At 51.2% G+C, this 24,396-nt stretch overlaps 1 protein-coding gene across 4 annotated transcripts in view; it reads right to left on the bottom strand.

The window, feature by feature from the left end:
• DNAJC11 (DnaJ heat shock protein family (Hsp40) member C11) overlaps positions 1-24,396 on the bottom strand; it is a 66,616-nt gene continuing 42,220 nt past the window's right edge. For all 4 annotated transcript variants that reach the window (XM_044419664.1, XM_044419663.1, XM_044419665.1 and 1 more), the window contains 12 exons: positions 14,253-14,381; positions 11,993-12,115; positions 10,683-10,756; positions 7,277-7,466; positions 5,993-6,078; positions 5,564-5,680; positions 4,283-4,438; positions 3,679-3,748; positions 3,120-3,177; positions 2,242-2,384; positions 1,845-1,974; positions 1-1,402 (listed from right to left, as the gene is read on the bottom strand). In XM_044419664.1, the coding sequence (XP_044275599.1) occupies positions 1,377-1,402; positions 1,845-1,974; positions 2,242-2,384; positions 3,120-3,177; positions 3,679-3,748; positions 4,283-4,438; positions 5,564-5,680; positions 5,993-6,078; positions 7,277-7,466; positions 10,683-10,756; positions 11,993-12,115; positions 14,253-14,381 (1,302 nt within the window). In that variant the 3' untranslated portion in view covers positions 1-1,376. The remainder of the gene's footprint in view (positions 1,403-1,844; positions 1,975-2,241; positions 2,385-3,119; positions 3,178-3,678; positions 3,749-4,282; positions 4,439-5,563; positions 5,681-5,992; positions 6,079-7,276; positions 7,467-10,682; positions 10,757-11,992; positions 12,116-14,252; positions 14,382-24,396) is intronic.

Genomic DNA, 24,396 nt, shown 5'->3' on the forward strand with positions numbered 1-24,396 from the left:
CATGAACGTGGGCCATTTTATTGTCCTTTTATTACAGAGGAAAACACAGGCCCCACCCCATCAGCAGCTCATGCACTCTGCAAGATTCCTGCCTGCACGAGGCAGGGGGGGCAGGGGGAGACAGCACGGGCGTGTTGCTTGGGATGGGCCGCATTCAGAAAGCTGCAGGTCCTGGTGGGCCGGCCTTTGTCCGAAGGACGTCCTGCGCGAGGGCTGCTTGCTTTTGGCGCGCTCGCTCCAGCCTGTTTCTGGTTCCAGAAGAAACCAGGCATTTACATATGCTGGAAACAAACGCGATGCTTTGCAAATGGGATCGCTGCCATTATGGCCAAGACTGTGTTCTTCTTCTGCCATCAGGTTTAAAGGAGGCAGTGGCCGCTCCACTCATACAAAAGGAAACAGGATGTGTGTGTGCACATGACCACAGGAACAAGACCCTTTACAGTCAGCTGACTAAGGAAATGCACATGACTGGAACAAAAGTTGGTGCCAAGGTGGAAAGAAAGGCTCTGTGAAACTCAGAAACGGGAAGAGCGCCTGATTCGAAGGAGGGAGCCGCACAGCTGGCAAGGGTCCAGCCATCCCGGCATCTGCGATTGCTTTACTCAGGGCAGAGGCTACTAGGAAGCTGCCTGAGGGACTCCAAACAGCAGCAACACCACAGGATCAGAAGGCAGGCTGCACCAGGGGCCCATGGATGTGCTCCAAGGTTGCCAGAGGCTGCCGGGCTTGCCTTGGCACGCGCGCCAGCTGCATACCTGGGGAACTTGCCTCAGGAAGATGCTCCGAAGGCTGCCCACAGCCAACACAGGTGGAGATGCTGAAGCTCCTGCAAGGGCAGAAGCTGAGCACGGCACGGCAGCACAACAGCCCTGCCGGGAGGGAAGAGCTCGGCCAATGCCAGGCACCGGCGCCGAGTTGTGAGCCACCCTCTGCATCGCCAAGGAACAGCAGGGCTGGAGGAGGCTCCAGATGCAGTGGCTGCCCTCTGCCCGTGACACGCTTTCGCTGAAGCAGCCCTGCGCACTGCGAGAGAGGGGACACGCCTTCCGGCCCCCAGAGCAGCCTGGCTGGTGGTGGCAGCTGCAAGGGGGGTGTCCAGCTGGCAACCCTCCCCTGCCTACTCTGGGCAAGGAGCAGGCAGGACAGGCCAGCGTGTCCCAGCGCACACCCCCAGGGGGTGCCACAGCCTGGCCAAAGCCGTTCCCTTTCATTCTGTCCCACAATGTAATTGGCGTAAAACCACCTTTGGTGTCCATCCCAAAGCAAGCGGCGCCTCCGTCAGGCTGAGGACACAGAGCATCCAGGGAGGAAGGGCTGTTCGCTTTCCGCCGACCCTGCGCTCGATCCAGCAGCAGCCACGCTTCCCCATCCGATTAGCTGTCCATATCAATCCGGTGAGCTGTTGTACCGGGATGCAGAGAGAGGAGGGAAAAGAAAAGAAAGGCTGAAATACTGGCAAATATGCAGACATGCCATTGAGGAAGCCGAGGCCACAGAGCCACTTCTGGGCTCCCACCGAGCAGATCTCCCCCTTCACTCAGCCCCCTGCCTATTCAGGGAAGGAGTGCAGCAGAACCAGACCAAGAAACAGGCCTTCGGAACCACCCAAGGTCCTTGCCCACAAATGGTCCCACGTTCAGGCCGGCAAGGCACTCCGGAGAGCTCTGTGCAAATCATGAAATGAAAGCCGAGGATGCGGACAGCTGCTTGACTGCTCCGACCTGCTCTGAGCTGCCAAACGTGGAAAGGACTGGTGGTGGTGAGTGCAGGAGAGGCCTGCGGAAAGGGAGAGCCACTCCCACCTCTCCCGCTCCCAGGCAGCTCTTCAGACTGCTACTCACACTGCTTTGGTATCCGAAGGGCCTCGTTGTCAGAGGACATCACTTGATGCAGAACTCCACGGAACTGATAGAGCACCTTCAGGCTCTTCTCTTCCCCGACACAAGGGTCATAGAAGCCGGGCAGGCCAGCCTGCACAGGGAGAATGCCACAGGCCATTCAAGTACAGCGAAAATCTAGAGCAGCAAAGGGGGAGAGCGCTGCCCTATGACTCCAGTATGGAAATCCTGCTGATCGGCTGTAAACAGAGAGCAGTTCTCACACAGCACCACAGAAGGCCAAGAGAGGGTTCACACTTTACAATTCTCACATACAAGTACCTCCCGAAGGCCTCACAACGTGGGATGTGAACAAAGCAGGCCCCAAGCCAGTCCTCACCCAGCCCGGAGATGCCCTTACCTTGGATGCTTCCGTGAGGATGAGCTTGGAGTCCTTCACTAGGCACTGCAAGGGCACCGTCACGTCAATGACTTTCACCTTCTCGTTCTTCCTGCTCTGGTCATTGACAAACTTCCCATACCAGGCATTCACCACAATCAGGCCTGCATTGCAACCAAGAGGAGCCATGAGTGGCCAAAGGGCTCAGGGAAACGCCTGCCGTAACCTCTGACGCAGCATCACTGGGTGGCAGCACGGCCTTCCCTCCGCGGCTGAAGCTCAGGAGGCAGCCGCCTCACCCTGCGGGGCCGGCAGCGCATGGAGAAAGCCGAGCTCGCAATCAGTTCTGTGCGCCAGGGAGGGCGTGGAATTCTGCAGGGCACTGCAGCGGGGCTGCCTGCCCACGGAAAAGCGGGCTCATGCTCAGTCTTCCCACTCTGCTTCATCATGTTTTGAGCTATCCTGAGAGCCAGAAACTTGAGTAAGTTTTTTTTAAGATGCTGAATCCTGCAACCAATTCTAATCAGTTGGAGGATTGCTGGTTGGCTGTGGGGTTATGGGAGTCATCTGAAGGCCACCAGAGTTGGCCCTCCTCTTAGAAGCTTCCTACCTCACTTCCTTTGGTGGAAGCTCCTGGGGAAGCATCCTGAGAATGGCCCTAAGAACGATGCAGTTGCCTATGCAAATCACGAGCCATCCCACTGAACTAAAGTGCGTTGTCCACACACATGGACTGCATACTGCCCTGCAGCTAAACTGACAGCCTCATCGCTTGAAAAATCCTGTTTTAAAAAGCCGTGTTTTAAAAATCCAACGCAGAACCCCACAGACCCCTAGCTGGTTCATTCTCCTGCTAGGCCAGACACCTTGAGGCAAGCCCCACCCCCCGTGAACCTTACCCATCCTGGCTTCTTCAGCCTCAATGATCCTCCGAACAGACTCCTGCATCAGCCGCACCTACAAAAAGGCGCCCAAAAGAACTCAGCATCCAAGGGCTCTGCTAATCAGAGGCACAGAAGAAAAGTGTGGCAAAGCGGAGAGGAGCGGCACCGCAAAAGGAGAAGGCCCAGGCTCCTACCTTCCCATGAGTAACCTCGAAAACAGTCATGGTGCTGGTCATGACCAAGAGATGCACTGCTGTGAAGAATATTTTGCTAAGTTCTACATTACCGTGGTTAGTGATCAGATTTGCATCACTGTTCAAGAAACACGTGAAGAAGTATAAATGGGAAAGCAAACCAATAAATAAAATGACACCACAATCTTCAGTTAAAGGCAGGAGATGAGGCAAATAAGCTGAAGCTGATTAGCACAAACTTGGACTGTCAGCTTTTAGGACTGAAGAAAACCCCCCGAGGTGGAGCCTGGGTCAGTGATACTAACAAAACAAGCAAAAGGACACACACAGAACACGCAGCATTCTGAGGGAAAAACAAATGAACCAACAAAGAGACGTACGGCAGCTTCCGCTTCCTGCTTCTTCTGCAAAGTGTCACTGGCAGTGCACTCTCGCTGCTTCTCCAGCTCTCTAGTGTGGGAGAAGAGGTTGGCGCTCAGTGCCGAGCAGCTGCTTCCCCTCTGGCACCTGCCCCCCAAGAGCGTGAACCCCTAAGGACGGGGCAGCAAACGAGGTGGCTTGCATAGCTCAGGCACAGGCCCGGTTCGCAAAGCGCAGCCCGCCTCGGAGAACGACTCCCGCCAGAGGGCCCCCGTCGCGTGGCGGGAGCGGGAAGGGCATCCCCCCACCCCACGGCAGGCACGTTGGTCCCTCAGGCCAGGCTCTTTCTTCTCCTGTCACCGTGCGGGAAGAGCCTTGCTGTTCAAGCTGATATGCCTTCCAGCTGAGCAGCCTGCTTCTCATGCCAGCCGGCCAGAAGAGGGCATGAGGAAAGGCCTCCCCTCGGCCGCCCGGCCCCGCCTCAGCCCTGGGGATTTGGCCGCTGGACCAGGGAGCACCGCACAGCCGCTAGGAGTGGCAGGCCTCTCCTCCCTGGGTGGCACGTGCCTGTGGATTGGCGCTCTTCCCCGCTCCCACCAGCTGCTTGGGAAGGAGGGCACTCACTTCTCCTTCTGGGCCCGGAGGTAGGGCCGGATGACAAGCCGATGGATGGCAAAGTAGATGACGAGAGGCCCTGCGGTCGCATAGAAGACTGCGCTGGGCAGCAGCTGGTCCGTCAAGTGGATGGGAAAGAAATACGTCTGGCTGGCCCTGTTCAGCCTGGGGTGGAGAGAAGGAAAGAGTGCGTGCCGGCTGGGGAAACCACACATGACACACAAAAGGGGCCAGAAAGGCTTGGCAATTTCCAAATTCTCTGGACTGCAGCTCCCATCAACCCCGGCTCACCCGGGCACTGGTCAGAAGCGCTGGCAGTTGTAGTCCAAAATACTGAGGAACGCCTTTCTCTCCAGCCCCCACACTGCTCAGCTGCCAGGCAAACGGCTGTCCGGCACTCCCATGGCGAGGCAGAGAAGCCCCCCGGAGCCTGCGGGAGTGCGCAGCCAGGCCCGCAAGAGCAGCCCGTGAGCCCCACGTGGACTGACGTGCAGCCGGGTGCCAGAAGCCTGGGTGCTCTCTTAGCCAGCCCCCAGGCAGATCTCTGATCTTTTGCAGACAGTTCTGCGGAGTCCCAGAGCCTTCTGCTGGCAAAACCTAAACATGTGCCCCAGACTGGCACGCATCCTGCTAGAGTCACCCAGAAGCCTGCATTACCCAGCCCCCAAGCCAGCATTGACTCAGAACCAGGCGGGGGTCCCATGGAAAGCAATGCAATATTCCCTCCTATACTGGGCCAGCTGCTGTCAGTAAAGAGGGACACAGGCAACCACATGGCATACGACTGCCTTCCGCAAACTGGGGCCCTGCGGATAAGTTGGGGTCAAATGGCCCCCATCTGACCCCAGCCAGCATGGCTATTCACTGAGGATTCTGGGATCTGTAGTCCACTGCACCTGGAAGGTGCTGCACTGTGGAAGGCTGCCATAAAGCAACCAAGCCCTTTTCCTGGCCTTGAGTTCTGGGGGGCCTTTGTGCATGGCCCCTGCTCTGCCGCCACAGTCCCTGTGGGCCCTTCCCCACATGGCTTCTTCCCCTCACTCACTCACTCAGGCAGGTGAACAAGGAGAAAACACCGGGGGGGGGAGACCCACCAGGAAGGCCAGGAGGCTCCAGAGCCTGGACGGGGATGACACTGAAGAGGCAGGGCCTGGGGGGGTCCCAGCTGCAGGCCTTCCCGGGTGTCTCCATGCCTGGGGCCCTGAAGTCTTTGCTAGAGTGGCCCAGCAGGGAGCGAGAGAGAGACAAGCACAGAGGACGAGAGAGACCGGGCTAAGATGGCCAACTCACTTGACTTTCAGAGAGACGCCCTGGGGAATGCCGACGCTGACAGTGGCTCCAAGGATACTGTGCCGAGAGATCTTCCGCTCTGCACCGTATTCCACAATGGTCCCAAAAAAGCCAGCCCTGAAAGCAGAGAACTGGGCACAGTCGGGCGAGGGCAGGCCCCTGGCCTGGGTGTAGGGGCTGCCGTGCCGCAGAGCTGCCTGACCACTCCACGCCATGGCTGGCCTCTGAGCAGCTGGCGGAAGGAGATGCGGAGGCTGCGCCCAGGCTTCCCGAGGCCCCGCAGAGGCCCTGCTGCAGCTGCTCCAGGAAGGCGCTGCCTTCCCTTTTCTTCCCGAGAGCAACCCCTGCACAGAAGCGTGTTCAGGCCCACCGAGCCCAGGCTGGAGCCCTTGTTGGAGCACGTCCAGCAGTGCTTTGGAGCAGACTTACTTGAGAGAACCTTTCACCCGAGTCTGATCCTCATCCTGAAACTTGTGCTGGTAACTGACCATTATGAAGGAGTGAGGGATACCCAGCTGAAAAGCCACAGAAATTCAGAGTCAACCGACCACCAACTTCTCTGTTCCTTTCTCTCAGTCTTTGTCTCCTAAAGCAGTGTTCCACAACCTCGTGCCTTTCAGATGTGTTGGACTGCAACTCCCATAACTCCAGTGGTCATTCTGGCAGGGAATTATGAAAATTACAGTTCAACAAGTCTGGAAGTCACTGGATCGAGATGTCTCCCATAGACATCTTGGCAGTAGCTCAAAGACAGCTGGAAGCAGGGTGGGCCTTCTTCCCTGAATGCGTACCAGAATCATGGGTCTCATTGCCACAGAATTTGGTGAGGAACACAGGCTTAAAGGGCTTTAAATGGACATGGCACAAAGGCATTTCCTACACTACCCCAGTCAAGAGGAACCTCCACATTCAAGTGGTTGCCAGACAACTAGGGCCAATGGCAACTGCAAGAAGCAGGGTGGCCAACTAGTTGGGTAACTCCTGCAGTGTCCTCAGGATAGGGTGGGGAAACGTAACAACAGGTGTGGACTGGTTTTGGGATTGTAACTTTTCTAAACTATCTGTCACCCAGAGAACCTCAGTTACAGGGTGACTAATAGTGTAATTAAAAATAAATAAATAAAAGCACATGAATTAGAAATGAGATGGCCTTGCAAGAGCAGGCTATGGCCCACCTCTTTCAGTAGCACTGGTCACCTGGATCCCGGCATGCAGGGCTAGAAGCAGGTGCCCCCACCTTCCGCTCCTGCTTGCAGCAGCCACTGCTTCATGGCATGCTCCCACCAAATGTACAAATTCCATATAGTCCTTGTGGTGAACAGCCACTCAGCCCCATTTAAAGCCAGCTAACCCAGGGGCTGCTGCTGAATTCTGCACATTAAAGATGCACTGGACACAGTGGTACGGGTTGCTGTTTAGTGCAATTTGCTGCTAATCCATTTTATCGATGCACATGAGTCAGGAGACTGACCTTGGGGCAAAGTGACAGGGCAACCAGACAAAGGAAGAGGAAGGAGTGCTGTTCTTTGGCTTCTACACCTGAAGAAGTCACAGACTCGCCTCCACATCCAGAAAGGTAACTTGGGTGAGTGCATGTGTCCTGAAAAGCCCTCTAAGATTACTGGCAAAATCCCGTCTTAAGCCATGCCCCGCAATCAAGCTGCAGATACCCACTGCAAAAAGATGATGGAGGCAACAGGAGCAGGATCCCACCTGAAACGCCATTGTGAAGTGGCTGGTCTTTGTATCCCGGACAAGGCTTGTGTTCATGGCTGACTGAATGCCCCAGCGCCACTGCAGGTAGCCCATCGTGTTCTTGTCTAGGTTCCGTGCCAAGACAGTGGTCAGGCCAGGCCGGATCCCACGGGAGGAGAACTGCAAGGCGCAGTTTGTTGTGATGAAACTGCAAACGAGGCAAGAATGGTGAGATCCTGAGAACAACTCACTCCGCACGGCCGAGACATCGTTCCTTCCCACCACTTCCGCAGGGGACTGCTGGCTGCAAGAGGCCTCGTCCACATCCCTCGTCCACCTCCAAAGGCCAAGGACGCCCCACGAGTGCCTCCACACCCCTCTACATGCATTCTTCCTGCTGGGCTTGGAAGGGAGAAAAATGGGAAAGCCCTTCCTCTACTCTACTGCTGCTGTTTAGCACCCTGCCAGATTCTGATGCATGTCTGGAGCGCCAAGAAATCCAGACAAGACAGAGGAACTGTGGGTAGGTGGCTTGTCTGTCCAGCTGGAAAATATTCAACCTGTCCTGGGTGGCATTGTGCTCCCCCAAAGGACGGGGTTTGCAGTTTGGGGGTGCACCTACATTGCAAGTTGTCACTGGAATCACAGGTGGCCTTGGTGAGCAGAAGCACCTTTTATCAGCTCAGGGTGATTTCCCAACTGTGACCCTACCTGGACAGGCAGAGGCCAGCCACAGCGATCCGTGCGCCGGGAACCTCTTGTTCGGGCTGCAGTGATGCACTCTGTGTGGCGCTGCCTTTGAAAACAGTCCGGAGACTCCAGCTGGTTCAAAACAGAGCAGCGGGGCTGCTAACAGGGACCAGCCAAGATGGACCCGTCATGCTGGCCCTCGTTCAGCTGCACTGGCTGCCGGTTGAAGTCTGGGCCCAATTCAAAGTGCTAACAAAAACATTTAAAGCCCTAAACACCTCCTTCTGTTATGTGCCTACCTGAACTCTAAGATCACCAGTGGAAGTCCTTCTCAGGGAGCCCCCTCCAAGGGAAGCAAGGAGGGTGACTATTAGGGGAAGGACATTCTGAGCTGGGGTGCCCTATTTTGGGAATCAGCTCCCCAAGCAGATGTGCTCAGTGCCCTCTCTTTATTCCTTTCAGTGCCAGGTGAAAACCTTTTTATGTTCCCAATATTTTAACAAGTAGATTTTTATCCTCCTATTTTATTAAAATATATGTTTACCACTGAGATTGTTTTAGCTGTGGTGGCAGAGGTGGATTATTGTATTATTGCTTTTTGCATTATTCTATTTATTAAGTGCATTGTTATGATTTTATCATGTGTTATTGATTATTGTAATTTTGCTGTGTAAATCATCCAGGGACCCTCTGGGTTGAGCAGAAATATAATAACTGAACAACAATCATGGTCAGGCTCACCCAGGGCAGTCCAACCCACACGGTGTCCAGGCACAACCCTCTCCAGCAGGCATCAGAGCTTGTGCAGGGTTGGAGAGGAATCTGCTCAGAGGGATCTGGCAGCTGCTTCCAGTGTGCCTCATCCTAGTATGTCCTCATTTCCACTGCCTGTTGCAACTGGACATTTGCCCGCAGTCCTCAAAAGCGGAGGAGGCAGGGCCATGACCCCGCTGGGTGGTGGGGCAGGGCCCGCTGCAGAGCGAGGCCATGGCTGCTTTGTCCCAGAAGGCTGAGGTCTGACCCCGGGCATTCCAAGCAAAGGCTCTGCTGGAATCCCTACGGAGTCACAGCCAGGTGATGGGGGCTGGACACTGGGCAGGGTGGGCTCTCACTCAGGGTCAGCTGACTTCAGGGTGGCTTTGCCCCTCCCTCAGCTCAGAGTACTCCTTTGCCATCACATTTTAGTTCCAATCACAAACTGAATTTGAAAAGGCTTGCAAAGTTGCAACTTCCATAGTATTTCTGTTTCAAACTTTTGAAGTGAAAAGTAGATTTGTCCATTTTGAAAGTCAAAACAAACCCTGGTTTATGTGAGAGAAGTGGAGTGGGAGGGCCCTGTGTTTCAGAAAGCTATTGGCAAAGGCAAAAGGTATGCCATCTTCTGGCCACTGAGGAACATGGCATCCTGGTCAAAAAAGTAGGCATGCAAGGATGGGCAATCGCAGATGCCCGACAACAGGGTGTGCAAAAGGCAGATTTAGAATGCATCTTCTGCAGGTCTCTGCCAGCACTGCCAGGGGCCAGAAAGGTGGGAGCTACGTCCAGAACCTTTTGCCCTCCCTTGCTCTACAACTTTCCACATCAAGAATACACCTTCAAGCCCACCTGTACATTTTTTTAAAACTGGGGCATTTTTACTCTTTTGCTCCCCCCTCCTCTTCCACTTTATTTTTTCTGTTTCTTTTTCTTGTCCTTTAAGAGAGAAAGCACTAAAATGATATTATGGAAACAAAATCAAGAAGTTCTTGGTCCTGACCCATGACTTGAAGATGAGTGCCCCCCACCATGCAGATCCCCATTAACTACTGCTATTGTGTTGCATGATTAGAAAAACTGTGGAGTAAAACCTCCCCACCCTCCACTAAAGGCCATGCCTGCCCTGATCTTCTGCCCAAAAGACCCCAGCTGTTCCAAAAACTGCACTTGGAAAAATCCAAGTGGTACAAATATGGAGAAAAGAAACATGGGGCGGATCAGGCACCCATTCTGTTAGCAGTACCTGACAGGTTGCTGCAGGGCATGAGCTGCCAGTGACCCAGGGCCAGTCTTAGCACAACTGACTCAGCAGGTGTCAAGGCTGCCAGAACTGATCAGCTGACTCCTGACACCAGGAAGCAACATGGTAGCTCCAAAGCCCAGAGCAGTTCTATTTCCCAAGGTTGCGGGCTCAATCTGTTACTTGGGGACCTTTCACTTTCAGGAGCTAGGAAAACTGATTTGTCTTCATCAACCATTCTGTGCCTCTCCCTCAAATCTTCTGGAACATCCGAGGAAGGAAGGAAGGAAGGAAGGAAGGAAGGAAGGAAGGAAGGAAGGAAGGAAGGAAGGCAGGCAGGCAGGCAGGCAGGCAGGCAGGCAGGCAGGCAGGCAGGCAGGCAGGCAGGCAGGCAGGCAGGCAGGCAGGCAGGCAGAGAGTGGGAGAGACTCTGGTCCCTTCTTAGGCTCTCCCAAAGCACAGGTTCATGGGAGGCTGAGGGATCTTCACCTCTCCAGAAGACCAGGACTGCTTGTAGGCACCAGTAAAGATTATGTCCTGGTAGCAGCTGAAAAGGACTTCTGTGCCGTGGCACTGCACATGGCAAATCAGTACATTGGACTTGGATCTGCAAACCTGTCTGTCGAGACAATTCCTTAAGGGACTCACAAGAGTTTGTTTCTTGTGGAATCACTCAGTACAAAATAACCCAGCCCGCTTCTTTCCAGGAGGGTATGGAAACCATTCCTTAAATCTCACCATCTTTGTGTGAGATTCCGAAACACCTTTAGACCAAACAACGGCCCCTGAAGGTCTCCAGCTCCGAACTCCAGCTGTGTGCGAGAAGGCATACAACAGTTAGAAGGGAAGAGGAACTGCCCAAGTTCCTACTCAATCAAGTTGTGGGGCTAGCCAGACAGCATTCACTATGTTGTTATCAAAGCCCCACACTGGCACCTCTGGGTGCTGCTACCAGTTAAGCCTTGGCAGGAGAATCTGTCTCCCCATCACCTCATGCTCCCACTTATGGTCATCCAGGAGAACTGGCCCCTCTGCTCAGCGCATCCTCTGCGTCTACTCCACAGGCGCATGGCAGGTCCAGGGAAAGAGCAGATGACTCTGCTCCCTTAGAAGACCTGCAGCACTCACAGCAGGAAATGAGTCATGCAGACCATCACTGCGGGCCGGAATGCCTCTTGTGGACTAAAGCAATGAATGCACCAGGAACATTCTGCATTAGGCATGCTGGGGAAATATGCACCTGATTCAAATGATTCTGATTTGTGCAAATCTGTACTTTGGATTCTACAGCAGACCAACTTTAGTTTTGAGTTATGCGGACTGGTTTGTCACTTTTAAGGGAGATTCTGCAAATTCACAAGCACCAAGACATATATTAAAGCAAATACACTTTAGTACAAGTGGAATAAATTTCTCATATATCCCTTAGAAAAATCCAATTCTGACAATGAATAACAGAACAAAAAATGTCTGACAATTCTTGAAGTGCAGATGTAACGGATTTAACTAAACGCATACATCCCTGCTCTGAACACACCATCACTAAAAGCCCAGGGGATAAGTCCCTTCTCAAACTATTGGAGCACCCCTATGCAAGAGGAAGCAGAGAATGGTGGTCTTGAATCTGCTGGTGACTCTGATGGGGAAGCCTGGAGAACCACTGCTGCCAGCCAGCACTGAGTTAGAGGGACCGAGGGCGTGTCCATCTAGGCTGGACAGTTGAGGCAACTGCCTGTGTTCTTACACAAAGAGAGAGACTTCGCCTTTGCTTCGGCCCATGGCTGGTTTAACAAGAGGGTGGGGCTGGTCAGAGTCTCATCCTGAGACTGGGACCCATGCAAAAAGAGAAAAGGACAGGTAACATTACTGGTCTTAACATTACCTGCCCTTTGGGCATTGTAACAAGTGGGCCTCGGTTGCCTTGAAACAGAATTATTAGAAACCTCCCAGTAGCACAGAAGGTGCAGAAAAAGCGGTGGCAACAGTGGCTTCTAGGAGGTTGGCAGTCAACCCTGGGACAGGTGATGCCTTGGAACAAGTTTGCTTACCTCTCCCCATCCTTTTGCAGATGTCACCCGCCTCAGAGCCAGGTTGACAGAGCCACCTCCATTCCCGTTCTGGGTTGAGAGGTTTCCCGACAGGATGGCCGTGTCTGTGGCGGTCAGTGGAGCCTGTGGGACAGACAGACCATAGCCATGCGCACAAGCCCCACCTACGATAAGCCAAGCAGCCAGTGGGGTCGCAGGCTGGCCCATTTCCACTCCTTTCCAGCAAAAGTCTTTTGTGTTAAAACTGACCAGGTAGGTGGGGTTTTAATACCAAAAAACAGAATTGCAGAAATTGGTAACAAAAGAAACAAGGAAAGTCATAATATGTTGAATGCCTCCCTTCCCCTCCAAGCAAGAGTTCTGGTCCCTCCTGCTGCTTATGGCAGATCCTGCTGCTTATGGGCCAGGCATGGGAGCATCTGATCTTTCTCAGTTGGTCTCCTTCCCTGACACCGTATGTCCGGACAAGATTCACAGCCAGTCACTGTTGTGCGCACATGCTCGGATGAGATTTCCAGGTGCGCATGAGAGACGGCTGGTTTTGGTGGGACTGATAGCTCAGACTCAGAGGATGATGTCGGGATGGCTGAACCAGACCAGGCTAAGAGCTCACACTTCAATGACGGAGTTGTAGTTGTAACAGACAGGTCTGTGTCTGCTCACTGCCTGCACCTTCCCCGCAGCGCCAGTCCAAGCTTACGCTGGATGGAAGTAGCTCAAGGACGGCCAGGGGCCCAGTCTCCCTCCTGCCTGTGGGAATGAGGCAGATGAAGGATGGGAGTGGGGAGAGCTCTCGGATGGAGAATATGAGCCTACTCAAGACGTGGACTCGAGGGCCTGTCGTCACAGCCACAAGCTGGCCCAGTTAGGGGCTCAGAGTGCAGAGCACAGAGAGGCACGTTTTCACAGCGCCCCACCTTCCAGAGACAGGCCCCAAAAGGTTCATAAGCAAAGCTCTGGGTAAAGGGGGGCAGAGAGGGATCAGCGCTTCTCCCTGTGTATGCCCAGAGCTTTGTGAATGCTTGGATTTCCTGTGCAGGATAAAAAACTCTTACAAGAAGAGCTGGAGTGACTGTCTTGCTTGGGAGTGGCCTAGCTCACAACTCATCTCAGTTTGCCCCCAGAATTCCCTCCCACAAACTTGTAACTGATTGGTTCTCAGGTAGGTGGCTTATCTGCAGGTCCAATGGTCTTGGCCTTTCAGCTGGAAATTTCAACGCCACCTCTTTTTCCAGTTCTGAATCAGAATCTAGGACAACTGTGTTGGGCCCACTCCCTACATAATGTTCTTAAGGGGCTTGTACACCAGCATATTTTCCTACAATGGAACTGAGTTTCTTTCGTTTTTCACTGAAATTGACTTGTCATGATTAACCCTGGCTTTCCTGCAGCGGTGTTCTGGTGGAGCTATAAAGAAAGCAGCAGTCATGATCCTGGGTGGCAAGCAAACACCTGGGCAGATGCAGACCCACCTGAACAGGTGATATCCCAGTGTTAGCCTTGTGTAGAGTAGACCCACTGAATGGATGAGACTCAAGTTAGTCACAACTAAATCAAGGTTCATTCATTTCAATGGGTCTGCTCTACATAGGACTTAACTCTACATAGCATACCCCATGTGCACCCCTAGCCCTGCCCTAACCCATTCCATAGAAGTGAATGGTTACCATTTCTTTCAATGCTAAATCATGAACAAAATATCAAATACACACTTAGAATTCATCATATGACTGCTCTTTCAAACAACTGACATGAAAAACCTGCCTCACTCGCTCAAGTTCCATGCATCCAGCCAGCACGAAACATGATGCCAGTTGCCAAATTAAGAAAAGGGTCCTTCCACTCACCACAGGCCAGACTTGGTCCATTCGTGAATGCCCTGTGACATCACACAGCTCAGCCAATAGCTTGGCAAGCAGAGGAACCTCATCCATTATGGAGAGAAGATTCCAAATATTTGCCATCTCCAGCACATGCCCAGCAGGGCAGAGCAAGGAAAACCTGGCCAAGGAACCACCAGAGACAGAAGCCACGTGGCACCACATGGAAAGTGCAAAATGCTTGCGCTTATGTGAGATCCCACAGCACATGGCTCAGCTGAAAAGGAGCTGGCCATGCACCTCAGTCACCATTTCCAAACTGTTAATTCCATCCCGGTGCCATACTTCCTTTTCTGTTGCTCTGTGCTGCCGTGCCTCCATAACACAGAAACGGTTGAAATAAATTCTCTCTCTCTCATGCACACACACACACAGGTTACCTCAATGGACTGGGATATGTGCATTTTGTTAATTTCAATCTGGGGGAAGCCACTCCCTGGTACATCTTCGTATTCCTCATCATACCGATCAAAGAGGTCGGTGGCATCGATTCCAACACTAATCGTCCCCTGTGGAAATAAAACAATTTTTCGGTGGTGAATGATCCTAGCGTGGGCTCTTCTAAAGGTTCCTTTTCTCAAACGATTCCATGAGCTGGAATGCCCTCCCTCACCCACTCCCCACAATGACATTCTGGTGACACCTCTCTCTTTCCTTTGAGTCCCTTCACAAGACCGGGCTTTTCCACAACAGGTTTGTCATAACCCCTTCCAGTTCATTCCCAACTGTAGCCAAGTCTAAGAACACATAATTGCGTAAACTCATCCATCCCTCACTTTCCTCTGACTCTCCCCATCTGCTACTCATGCCCCTGCCCTCCTTCTGTCTCTGCCTTCTACTGATTAAACTCCAGCAGCACACATGGGGGGGTCCTTCCACATAAATAACAGCAATAAGCAGGCCACATCTTGTCCCCTCAGTGACAACCCTACAAATGGTCCGCTTGCTGGTAGCTCACCCACCTCCAAAACAGAAGCACATGTTGATAGCAGCACCCCACATCAGCTGTGAGCCCGAAGGATGGAGAAAGCCAAGTGACACGCGTAGCCCTGGACTGCCTGAAGCACAATCACTGCCTCAGTGAAAGGCCCAAAGTCCTGCTGTCCTTCGGCTCTGCCCAAGGCCTCTCTCCTTCCCCCGCTCGGTCTCGGGGACAGGCGACTGGAGGTGCTGCGCAGTCTTTTCTCTTCCAGAGAATAAAGTGCAGTGTGAAAGAGAGGCTGCTGTGCCCCCTTGTAGGAGTGGGTCTGGGGGCTCAGCGGGTGAAGTGAAATGCCTAGGAAGTCAGCGTGAGATGACGAGTACCGATAATTTATTAGTATGATTAAGGAGCAGCTGAAGCAAGGGGAAATGAGCAAGGAGATGATGCTGTAGAAAAGGTCTATTGTAAAACTCTGTCCTAGCAGAGAGGCCTGAGTGGCAACCACCAATAAGCCCCAACTTCAGAAATGGGTTGAAAAAAATAATGGTTCTATACTGACAAAGGCCACACTGCCAACCTAACAGGTGGGAAAGTCTGCTTATAAACAGAAAATATGCACTTCACGTTCAGCTGAAGCTCAGCATATACTCAATTTAACGTTGAAAGGGTAGCATAGAAGTGAAAGTGCAGGCTGAGGCCTCAGCTCAACTTAAATCTCTTTGTTCAATTTTAAAACCAAAGAGTGCGAGTCTAGAAAAGTGCCAATTGAAGCTGGTTTAGGGAGAGTCGGATGCTTCCACTTCCCATGGAACTCTTCCTGCCCCTGATCTTTGCTCACTGTCCATTTCCCCAGTAAAAGAAAACTCTATTCTCAGGGGGTTCAACAGATGAAACCCCCTTCAACATTCTACTCACAGGAATCTGCTGCAGCTCAACAGTAGATTCACGCTAAGATGCCTAAGGAACAGCTACCTGGCTGCTGCAGACTTGTCTTTCCAGGCACAGGGGGCAGGCCCAGATGATGAAGCATCTCATTCCCAAGGGAGGAAACTTCGAGGGAAACATGGAAAAGGCAACCTCCTTCAAATTGGAGCACCGTCTACACACGTTGGGCTGAAACCAGTCCAAACGCCCTTGGCCATACACCACAACAAGCCGGGAATTATGGTGCTGCACCCAAGTTGTCTAGATTCTTATTGTGTTGAATGTCTGCGCTGCCCACTGGACACAGTCTTGACCGTGCGCTTGGTGCAGGGAGCACTTGGCCCTTGAGACCAAGTCAGCTGATCTGAAGCTGCTGAGAGAGTCCAAGAGGTGTGCAGACCAGCTCCTGAGGGGAAGGGGCGACAGCAGCAACCCATTCCTGGGGCGAGAGCTTGGCAGCTGCTATGGAAAATGAGAGCTGCAGGAAAGAAGGGCCCCCCTGAGGGAGAGCAAATGGTCCCTCAGAAAGGACCCACTCAGGATCTGTAAGTGGAGCTGAACCAACAACCTCCCGCTCTGTGGGCATTCCCCCAGGGGCAGGGAGACCCTGGCAGTGGGCAGCTCAGTCATCAGCATCTGAGAAAGGAGGTTTTATGTGGCGCACGTGGGCCACTCTGTGAGCCGCTTGCCTGGCACAAAGGTAGAGAATGCCACACTCCACCTAGAAGGCTGGTCAATGGTGCCCAGGGGAAATCAGCAGCCACGGTACTCGCTGACGCCAGCAGTGGGGGCAGCTGCAGCTGTCCACTTGTGGAGGCAAACATCCAATTGCTCAGTAGGACGTTCCCTCTGAAACGCCGCCTGCGCCCTGCACAGACCCAGCAGGGCAGGTGGAACTGGCCTGTCCCAAGGAGTGCATGAGCTGCCGGGCTGGCAGGGCAGATTCTGATTTTAGTACAAAGAAGTATTTTCAGACAAACCAGGCCTATGCAAAAGGGATGGGCTCCAGCAGAACCCAAAGAGAACCAGGCAATTCTCTCTTTAAAGAACCTTTTGAAATGACTGGGGCAAAAGTCTGCTGGAACTAGGGAATAACCAGTTCAGGATGGATCATCTTTAGGCAACTGGGGTGCTTTTGATCGTCCAACAATGACCCATGCATGAAAATAATATCTTGATTGCATTTACTGCTGTGCCCATGCAAATTAGTCAATACTGCCCTCTCACTACCACTTTCTCAGGTTAGCCTCTGCACAAAATATGTCCTCCATTCCAAGTTTAAACACCTCCCTGAGCAGAAATGGAAAACCTTCAAGAGATCACAGTCTGCTAACTCAGATAACTATTGGAAGTGCCCCCCGCCCCCACAGCTAATTTCTGCAGCTGCATCCCTTCTGGTAGTTGGCAATCAAGCTTCAAAGAATCTCAGAAAGCAAGCTAGGTTTGATAAAGTTAAACATGGCACACTTCCTCCATCAGGAACAGGAGGAAAGGCACACTTACAGATGACCCTCAAGTCACCCAAAAATAAATAACCCAGCATAAGCATTTCCCTGTCCCTTCCCAGCCAGTGTCTGCACAGATACTGCACTACAAAATGGAGGAAAACAAATTGAGAGAGAAATGCAGGTGAGGACAATTCTATGATGGACCAGGCGGGGGGAGAGCAGCTGTTTCTGTGTGCCTGGAGTCTGTTTGAATTGTCATTCCAGAACATCAGCAACACCAGCATAGAAACACAGAAACAGAGTCAGTCAGAAGGGGCCTCCCAGGCCATCTAGTCTGAGCCCCAGCTCCAGCTGGCTCCACTAATGTAATCTCCAACATGTAGCTGTTTGATTTTTCCTTGAAGGTCCTCACCGATGCAGCCCGCAGCACCTCCAGTGGAAGCCCATTCCATATCCTAGGGATCCAACTGTCAGAAAATACTTCCTATCCAGCGTGAGGCCTGGATCCTTGAGCTTTGCCCCACTGGAACATATCCTGCCCTCCTCCACAGGGGAAAAAAGGTCCCACCGCTGCATGACACCCCCTCACATACCTCTATGTCACCAAAAGATCCTCTCGGAGTCTCCTCTTCTCCAGGCTGAAAAGGCCCAGCTCCCTCAGTCTCTCCTCATATGGCTTACCCTGCAAAGCAGCCACCATCCTAGTGGCCCTTCACCGAACCCTCTGTCTAGCCACCTCGAATCCTTGTCATACAATTCCACACGTTTGTCTGGGAGGACCTGTTTTTGTGGAAACCGTGTTGTGTGACCACCAACCTCCCTTCCCTTTCTAGGGTTATTAGATCTCTCACTATTATGAGCCTTTCTATTGTCTTTCCTACAATGGACGTAAGGCTAACAGGTCTGTAATTCCCCATGCCCCTTCTACTACCCTTTTTGAAAACTGGGACCAGTGACACCAGCCTCCAGTCCCCTGGAACCTCACCTGTTCTCCATGGGGCCTCAAAAGTGGAGGCCACCGGGCATTAGAGAACCCCTGCCAACTCCTGAAGTACTCTTGGGTGTAACCCGTCAGGGCCCGGTGCCTTGAGGAGCTCCTCAACTTCTAGGGGGGTGACTCTAATCTGTGCCCCTAAGTTCCCAGCCTCATCTGATCCCCCATGTGGATCTCCCATGTCCTGCTTTGGGGAGAACACAGAGGCGAAAGTCATTTAGCATCTGTGCCTGTTTCCTTGCATCAGTCACTGGATCCCCTCCCTCCTAATTAAGCAGGCCCACTGCCTGTCTCCCCCTCCACTTGCTATTTACATGCTGATAGAAGCCCTTTTTGTTGATTTTGATGTTCTTTGCAAGTAACAGCTCATAATCAGCCTTAGCCTTGCGAAGAATCCTTCTGCAACGGGCCTCCTCCTCCTGGTATACCCTTTTGTCTATTTGCCCCAGTGCCCATTTCCTACGGAGGTTCTGCTTACGTCTAATCTGTCTCATCACATCTTTTCACATCCATGGGGGTGTTCTCCTTCACCTCCCCACCTTGCTAACTAGCATTATCATCAAAGCTTGAGCCTCCAAGAGCTCCCTATTTATTTATTTAGAGTATTTGTATGCCGTCCCACCGCATAGCCTCAGGACGGCTTACATAAATAAGAAAAATAAAACAAAACATAATAATACAAATAAAATACCAATACAAACAGGCCCTTTTTAGTGCTATCCACCCTTGTAGTTCTGCTACTTCTGCTACCAGTTGTACCAGGGCCTGTGCCAACATTAAAATAAAAACAGAGGCTCTGCCAACAGGATACAAAAGCAGACCGAGAGGCAAGCAAAAGCAGCATATTCAACTTATTTCACCCTGACAACATAAGGCACTACAGACTGCCCTGGCAGAACAACCACCAATGGAAGCCATTCTGGGAAAGGAGGGTGGGCTGATGCAGGGAGCAGTTATATACAGTATATAGATTTTTTACTCCCATCTTCAGCAAAATCAGGCTTTCAAAGATTAATAAAAGGAGAACCCTGACTCAGGTCTCCAATCTAACAGATACAGCACACAAGGAAAAAGGAATTGGGAGGAAGCAAAGTACAGGCACCAGTTCTTAGTTTTAAAGTTCCTACAGCTACATGAAAGTGCTCCCAATGAAGACAGCTTCAAATGGGAAGAAGCTCCAAAGCATTCTGACCACACAAACACGACCAACAAGCTCAAGGCACTGAAGATGAACAACAAACCTTTAGCGAGAGCCTTAGAAAAGGGGAAAGAACCCAAAACTGCCTTATGAGGACAGCAGGTGAAGGATGCTGGATGGAGGGAATAGGAAGCAAGCTGGGACAGTGTGGGGGAATGGAATGAGGGCCATGGAACAGGCCACCGCTCTCTTAGCTGGAACCCTAAATAGAAGAGTTCAACGCCACAACTTCTTGCTGCAGCTCTCACTGGTATTTTGCCTTTCTGCAGCACTTAAAAACTAAATATTGTGCAAAAGTTTAATTGAGAGAAACTTCACCCACAGGCGGACAATAATAGTGAGAAAGGAATATAAAGAAGGGAATAGGCAAGGAACTTGTGGAAGGGTACAAGGGCCCATGGACCCTGCCACAGACCTCTTGCGGAGCCAAGTCCAAATCTTACTGAACTATCCACGGCAGCCATTGGCCATGCTGGCTGGGAATGCTAGGAGTTGCAGTCTAATATGTCTGAATGACATGAGGTGGGGGGGGGGTGGAACCAAGGGCCCTGTGGGTGGGTGTTCCTTTCAGCTGACTAGGAATGCACATTCTCTCAGAGACCATGCCAGAACATCGGCAATTTTGGAACACACTGGAAAGGGAAGAGAGAGCCAACATAGCTCAATACCTGTTGTAAGGTACAAAAGAAACAGGGAGGAAAAAGGAATTCCAAAACAACCCTGGAGACTTACCAATGAAGTTAACACAGTGGCCCAATTCTTTTAAGCAGAGACGAACCCCTCCAGCTTGCCAACACGAGCAATCTCTTTGTTGCTTGCCACAATCCTGTAGGAGCAGGGTTCAATGGGACTGTGCAAGCCAAGGATCTCCACTTTGGTTTTATTTAAATAAAGCACATTTCTAGTCCTTACGGTTGTGAAGGAACACTTGAAAGTGTTTCTAAATTCTCAGGACTTGGTGGGGGATGGTCCAAGAATCTCCAGCAGCTGAGAGAGGTGGGCTTTCTGGCCCCTGCACAGGCTCCTCGTCTTTCCCTTTAAAGTGAACAAGTTCTGAAAAAGTTCTGCAAACCGAAGTGCAAAAGAAAAGGCCTGCACAGAATTCAGTGTGTCTTGGCACTGCTGATCGCTTGTGCGGGCACAGCCTGCAGCAGAACTGGCCGATTCCGCCCGACCATCCAAGCCCAACGGAGCACCTTCATGTGGGGATAAGAGTAACTCTCCTCTTCTGCTAAGAACACTTTGAAAACAGTTCAAGGAGGAAAACATACCATGCCAGTGGACCTACCAAATTCTAGCCATGAGCAAGAAGAAACCACCTTGGCTTTTGACTGGGAATTGGGGCTAATGTTGCAGCTGCTCTCAAAGAAATTATGGAGAGAAATGTCATAAACTGAGCCAAGAGCTTGCCAAGCAAAGCATTTTTGTCTCCTCAGACATGTCTGCCACTCAGGTTACTAAGCATTCAGACCCCTGGTGGAGCCTAAATCCCAGCTGCTCCTCCAGGGTGCTTCAGAATGCCACCTGTCAAGTCAGCACAGCTGGAAGCATGAGAAGGAAGGAAGGAAGGAAGGAAGGAAGGAAGGAAGGAAGGAAGGAAGGAAGGGCACCCTGCTTCCTGAACATCTTTTGCTTTCTCCCTGTTAAGGAAAAGAGGAAAAGGGGAGAATTCACAAACTCCTTTTAAGGGAAAAACAAAGTCATCCTTGCACCCCAGCAATCACCAGCAGTCCATTCATCTGAAGGTTTAATGCCCCCTCCGCTTCTGGATGTTAGCAGGCTCCAGGTGGCTCTGTCCAACCCCGTGAAAAAAGCAAAGCAACACCTTTTTTGTGAGCTTCTGCAAGACGTCTCTCACACTTTCTCATCTGGCCACCCAGGCATCTCTTCCTCCCCTCATTCACAATGACTTGGCGCAAGCACATGCGGTGAGGGTTCACCAAGCCCGTGATGCAAAAGGCAACGGTGAGCCGTTCTCTTGTGGGAGATAACCAGAGTTTCACACCCCCCCCCCCGAGTTATGCAACGCTCTTTTCTGGAGGAGACAAAGATCTTTTAAAAATTGTCGAGGGGGTCTGCTGCACCCATTCCCTGGGCCTTCATTCAACATGGACAAGAAAATGGAGAAAAGCTAGAGGAACTGAGCACAAGTCAAGCCCAGTCTTTCTGTTTCCTCCAGAGGTTCACATGGTGTCTCCAGGAAGCACCTGAGGCAGCTGGACTACTGCTAGGGAGGAGGGAATGAGAGAAAGGGTATGTCCAGGATTCACAAGTGCCCCGGAAAGGCCTCCCGAGTCCCCAGAAAGGAGCTGTGTGGGAAGACATGTGATGCTGTCCTTCCCAGCTGTCTGTAGCTCTGTGCACACACTGCTTTCTCTTGATCTAAATGTTTCCAGGCCAGGACAAGGCCCTTGCTTGACTCCGAGGGCCTGGATGCAATTTCCAGTTGTAAAGACCTGCTGGCTGCTGACTTCTCCTCTCCTGCCTTCCTTTCCGTGTATGAACAGCCTCTCCACCTGCCTGCCATTACCACTTCTTCTGACCTTGGTTTTGGTGCACCTCAATCTTGTGTGACTTTGGTCAGAATGCAAAACAGCCCTTTTGCATCTGACTTGCTGCTGACTGGGCTTTGGGCCCCTTTTTGCTGGGATTCTGCTTCAGCACTTGCAAGGTAGCCTTCAAGATACCCAGAGAGGCTACCTGCTTCTTGGGCGGGAGTTCAAGTAATTCTTTTCCCAGTGAGTCATTGGCAGAAGGAAGCAGTCCAGCATATCTATGTATGTTGATACAGAACTCTTCACATCCGAGACAGCAAACAAATCATTCAACTGCCAGGGTGTAAACACTTAAGTCACCTCCTTCCAACAGCACACACACCCATCTGTCACCAAGCTAGCCCAACAAACCTATCTCTAAAAAATTAGAGGCCAACTCACATTTTTTCCCAAGCTTGCTCGCCCAGATGTTTTATCTGACAGTCTGGAATGAAAAAGAAACTGATTCTCCTTCTGTTGACAAGATCCCCTGCCTGATGTTTTGGAAGCAATCTTCACTCATCTCAAGCTCCTAGGCGGATGGCTATTAACAAGCTTTCCTGAGGCCTTGAGTACTGACAGTTTTTAAGCATCTGAGCTGTCGGAATGTTCATTATTATTTTGTGATACTGCAGCAGCTGAGCCAACAGCTAGGAGGTGCTTGTTTCAGTCCATGAAAGCCAAACACCACAGAGGGTTTTGAAAACTGCAGTGTGCTTTTACTTCAGTGTTTTCTTCTGTTGAGTATTTCTGATTTACGGACTAGCCTGACAAAAACACTACTTTCCTATCAACATGGCATATGTTTTGATTTGATGCCTCACCTGTCGGTGACAGCATGCACCGACTTGACTATGTGGCTAGCATGGCACCTAAAAGCCAAAGCTAAAACATGAAAGTGACATTTAATTTCTTTCTGGGTACAATTCAAGGTAATTAGAGCTAATCAGGCAGTATATCTATCTATCAATCAAACAAACAAACAAGGTACTGGTGCTTACCTGTAAAGCTCTATTTGGCTCAGGGCCAGGGTATTTGAAGCATATGGACCTTCCCTGGGAGTTCTATGGGGTTTTTTGGAAAAAAAAAAAAGAACTGGGACGTATTCCAGTGTAAATTAGTTCATTTGCATAGGGACATTTTCACAAGGAAATTTTCATCTTGCATCAGGAAATGCTCTGGTGCCTGTGGCAGGGCAACCTGCCATCACCACAGGTTCTGGCCTACAACTCCAATCATCTCTCACCCTCTGGGCTGTGCTGACTGGAGCAGATGGGAACCATAGGCCAAAACATCAGTAAGTCACCTCGGGCAGATCTGATTTAGCATGTTTATTATGCCTCTATTAAGTAAACAACTAAGCTAGAAAAAGTGCCCTATGCTAGTTTTTTTGTCCCAAGTATTTGACCTGAAGGATGTGAGGGAAAAAATAAGACACAGTGTGACTTAAGTGTTACCCTACCTCAAATTCTTGTTTAAACTAGAATACCTGTAGCAAGTTAAAGGAAGTAATATGCACACTGGACAGATTCATACAACATGCTAAGTCACCTTACAAATAACCCATGGTGGGCTAGTTATTCATGGAGTAACCCACAGAATAACTGGCAATAATCAGGCTTGTTTTCCCCTTCACTTCCCCTTCAGCTCTCCAGCTGGTATCCTAGTATCTTCTGCGGCAGAATACATCTTGCCTTGCCTGCTCCAAACCCTTTCTGCTTGCTGCTGGGCTTTTTTTTTTTTTTTTTTTGAGAGCCTGAAAAAAACGTGCAATTGGAATAGTTTTTAAACTATTTTTTTTAATTAAATTTATCCGCCTTCTAGAAGTATGCAAATATGTGCTTGTAACTTTCTAATAGGTGCAGCATTGCCCAGACAACGTCCTTGTAAATTTCAGCAGTGACAAACAGCAAAGTGCAGTTCGTAGCAAAGATGGAAATTAGCAAGGCAAGAAACTATATAGGCCAGGATGCACACAGTCGCCAAGCTGTCATTTGAAAATCACAGGTAAAGGGGGGAAAGCAAGTGTACTGCAACAGGATGGCTACAAGACTTCCCTCTCCGCACTGCAATCCCCTGGATTTCAGGTGATGAAACGACAGGGTAGGGGGCGGGGCGGAGGGGAGGCAAGTGCTGCTGGGACCAGTGCTGCTTTTGCTCTGCCCTGTTCTGCTACCTCTGAGGGAGCGTGTGTGAACTGTCAAATTTGCACTCTTTTTTTCAAAACTGGGAAATAGATGCAAATTTCATAGCTGGGAACTAAATGGAGGGGAAACTTTCATCTATTTCTCTGGCATGGGAAGTAGGTGATACTGCTACCACCCCTTTTTAGCAGACCTATATTCTCTGCTTTTTTCCCATTTACCAGTACCTTCCAACTGACAACGAGACAAATGACAGCTAATAACAGAGCACAAATTAGCCTGTATCAGGGGTCCTCAAACTTTTTCACCAGAGGGCCAGCTGAAAGGGGCCAGAGCTGGGTGCGGGCCGGAAAGGTGGTG

This window comes from Varanus komodoensis, unplaced genomic scaffold (assembly GCF_004798865.1).
Source record: "Varanus komodoensis strain SLA01 unplaced genomic scaffold, ASM479886v1 scaffold106, whole genome shotgun sequence".
NCBI lineage: Eukaryota > Metazoa > Chordata > Lepidosauria > Squamata > Varanidae > Varanus > Varanus komodoensis.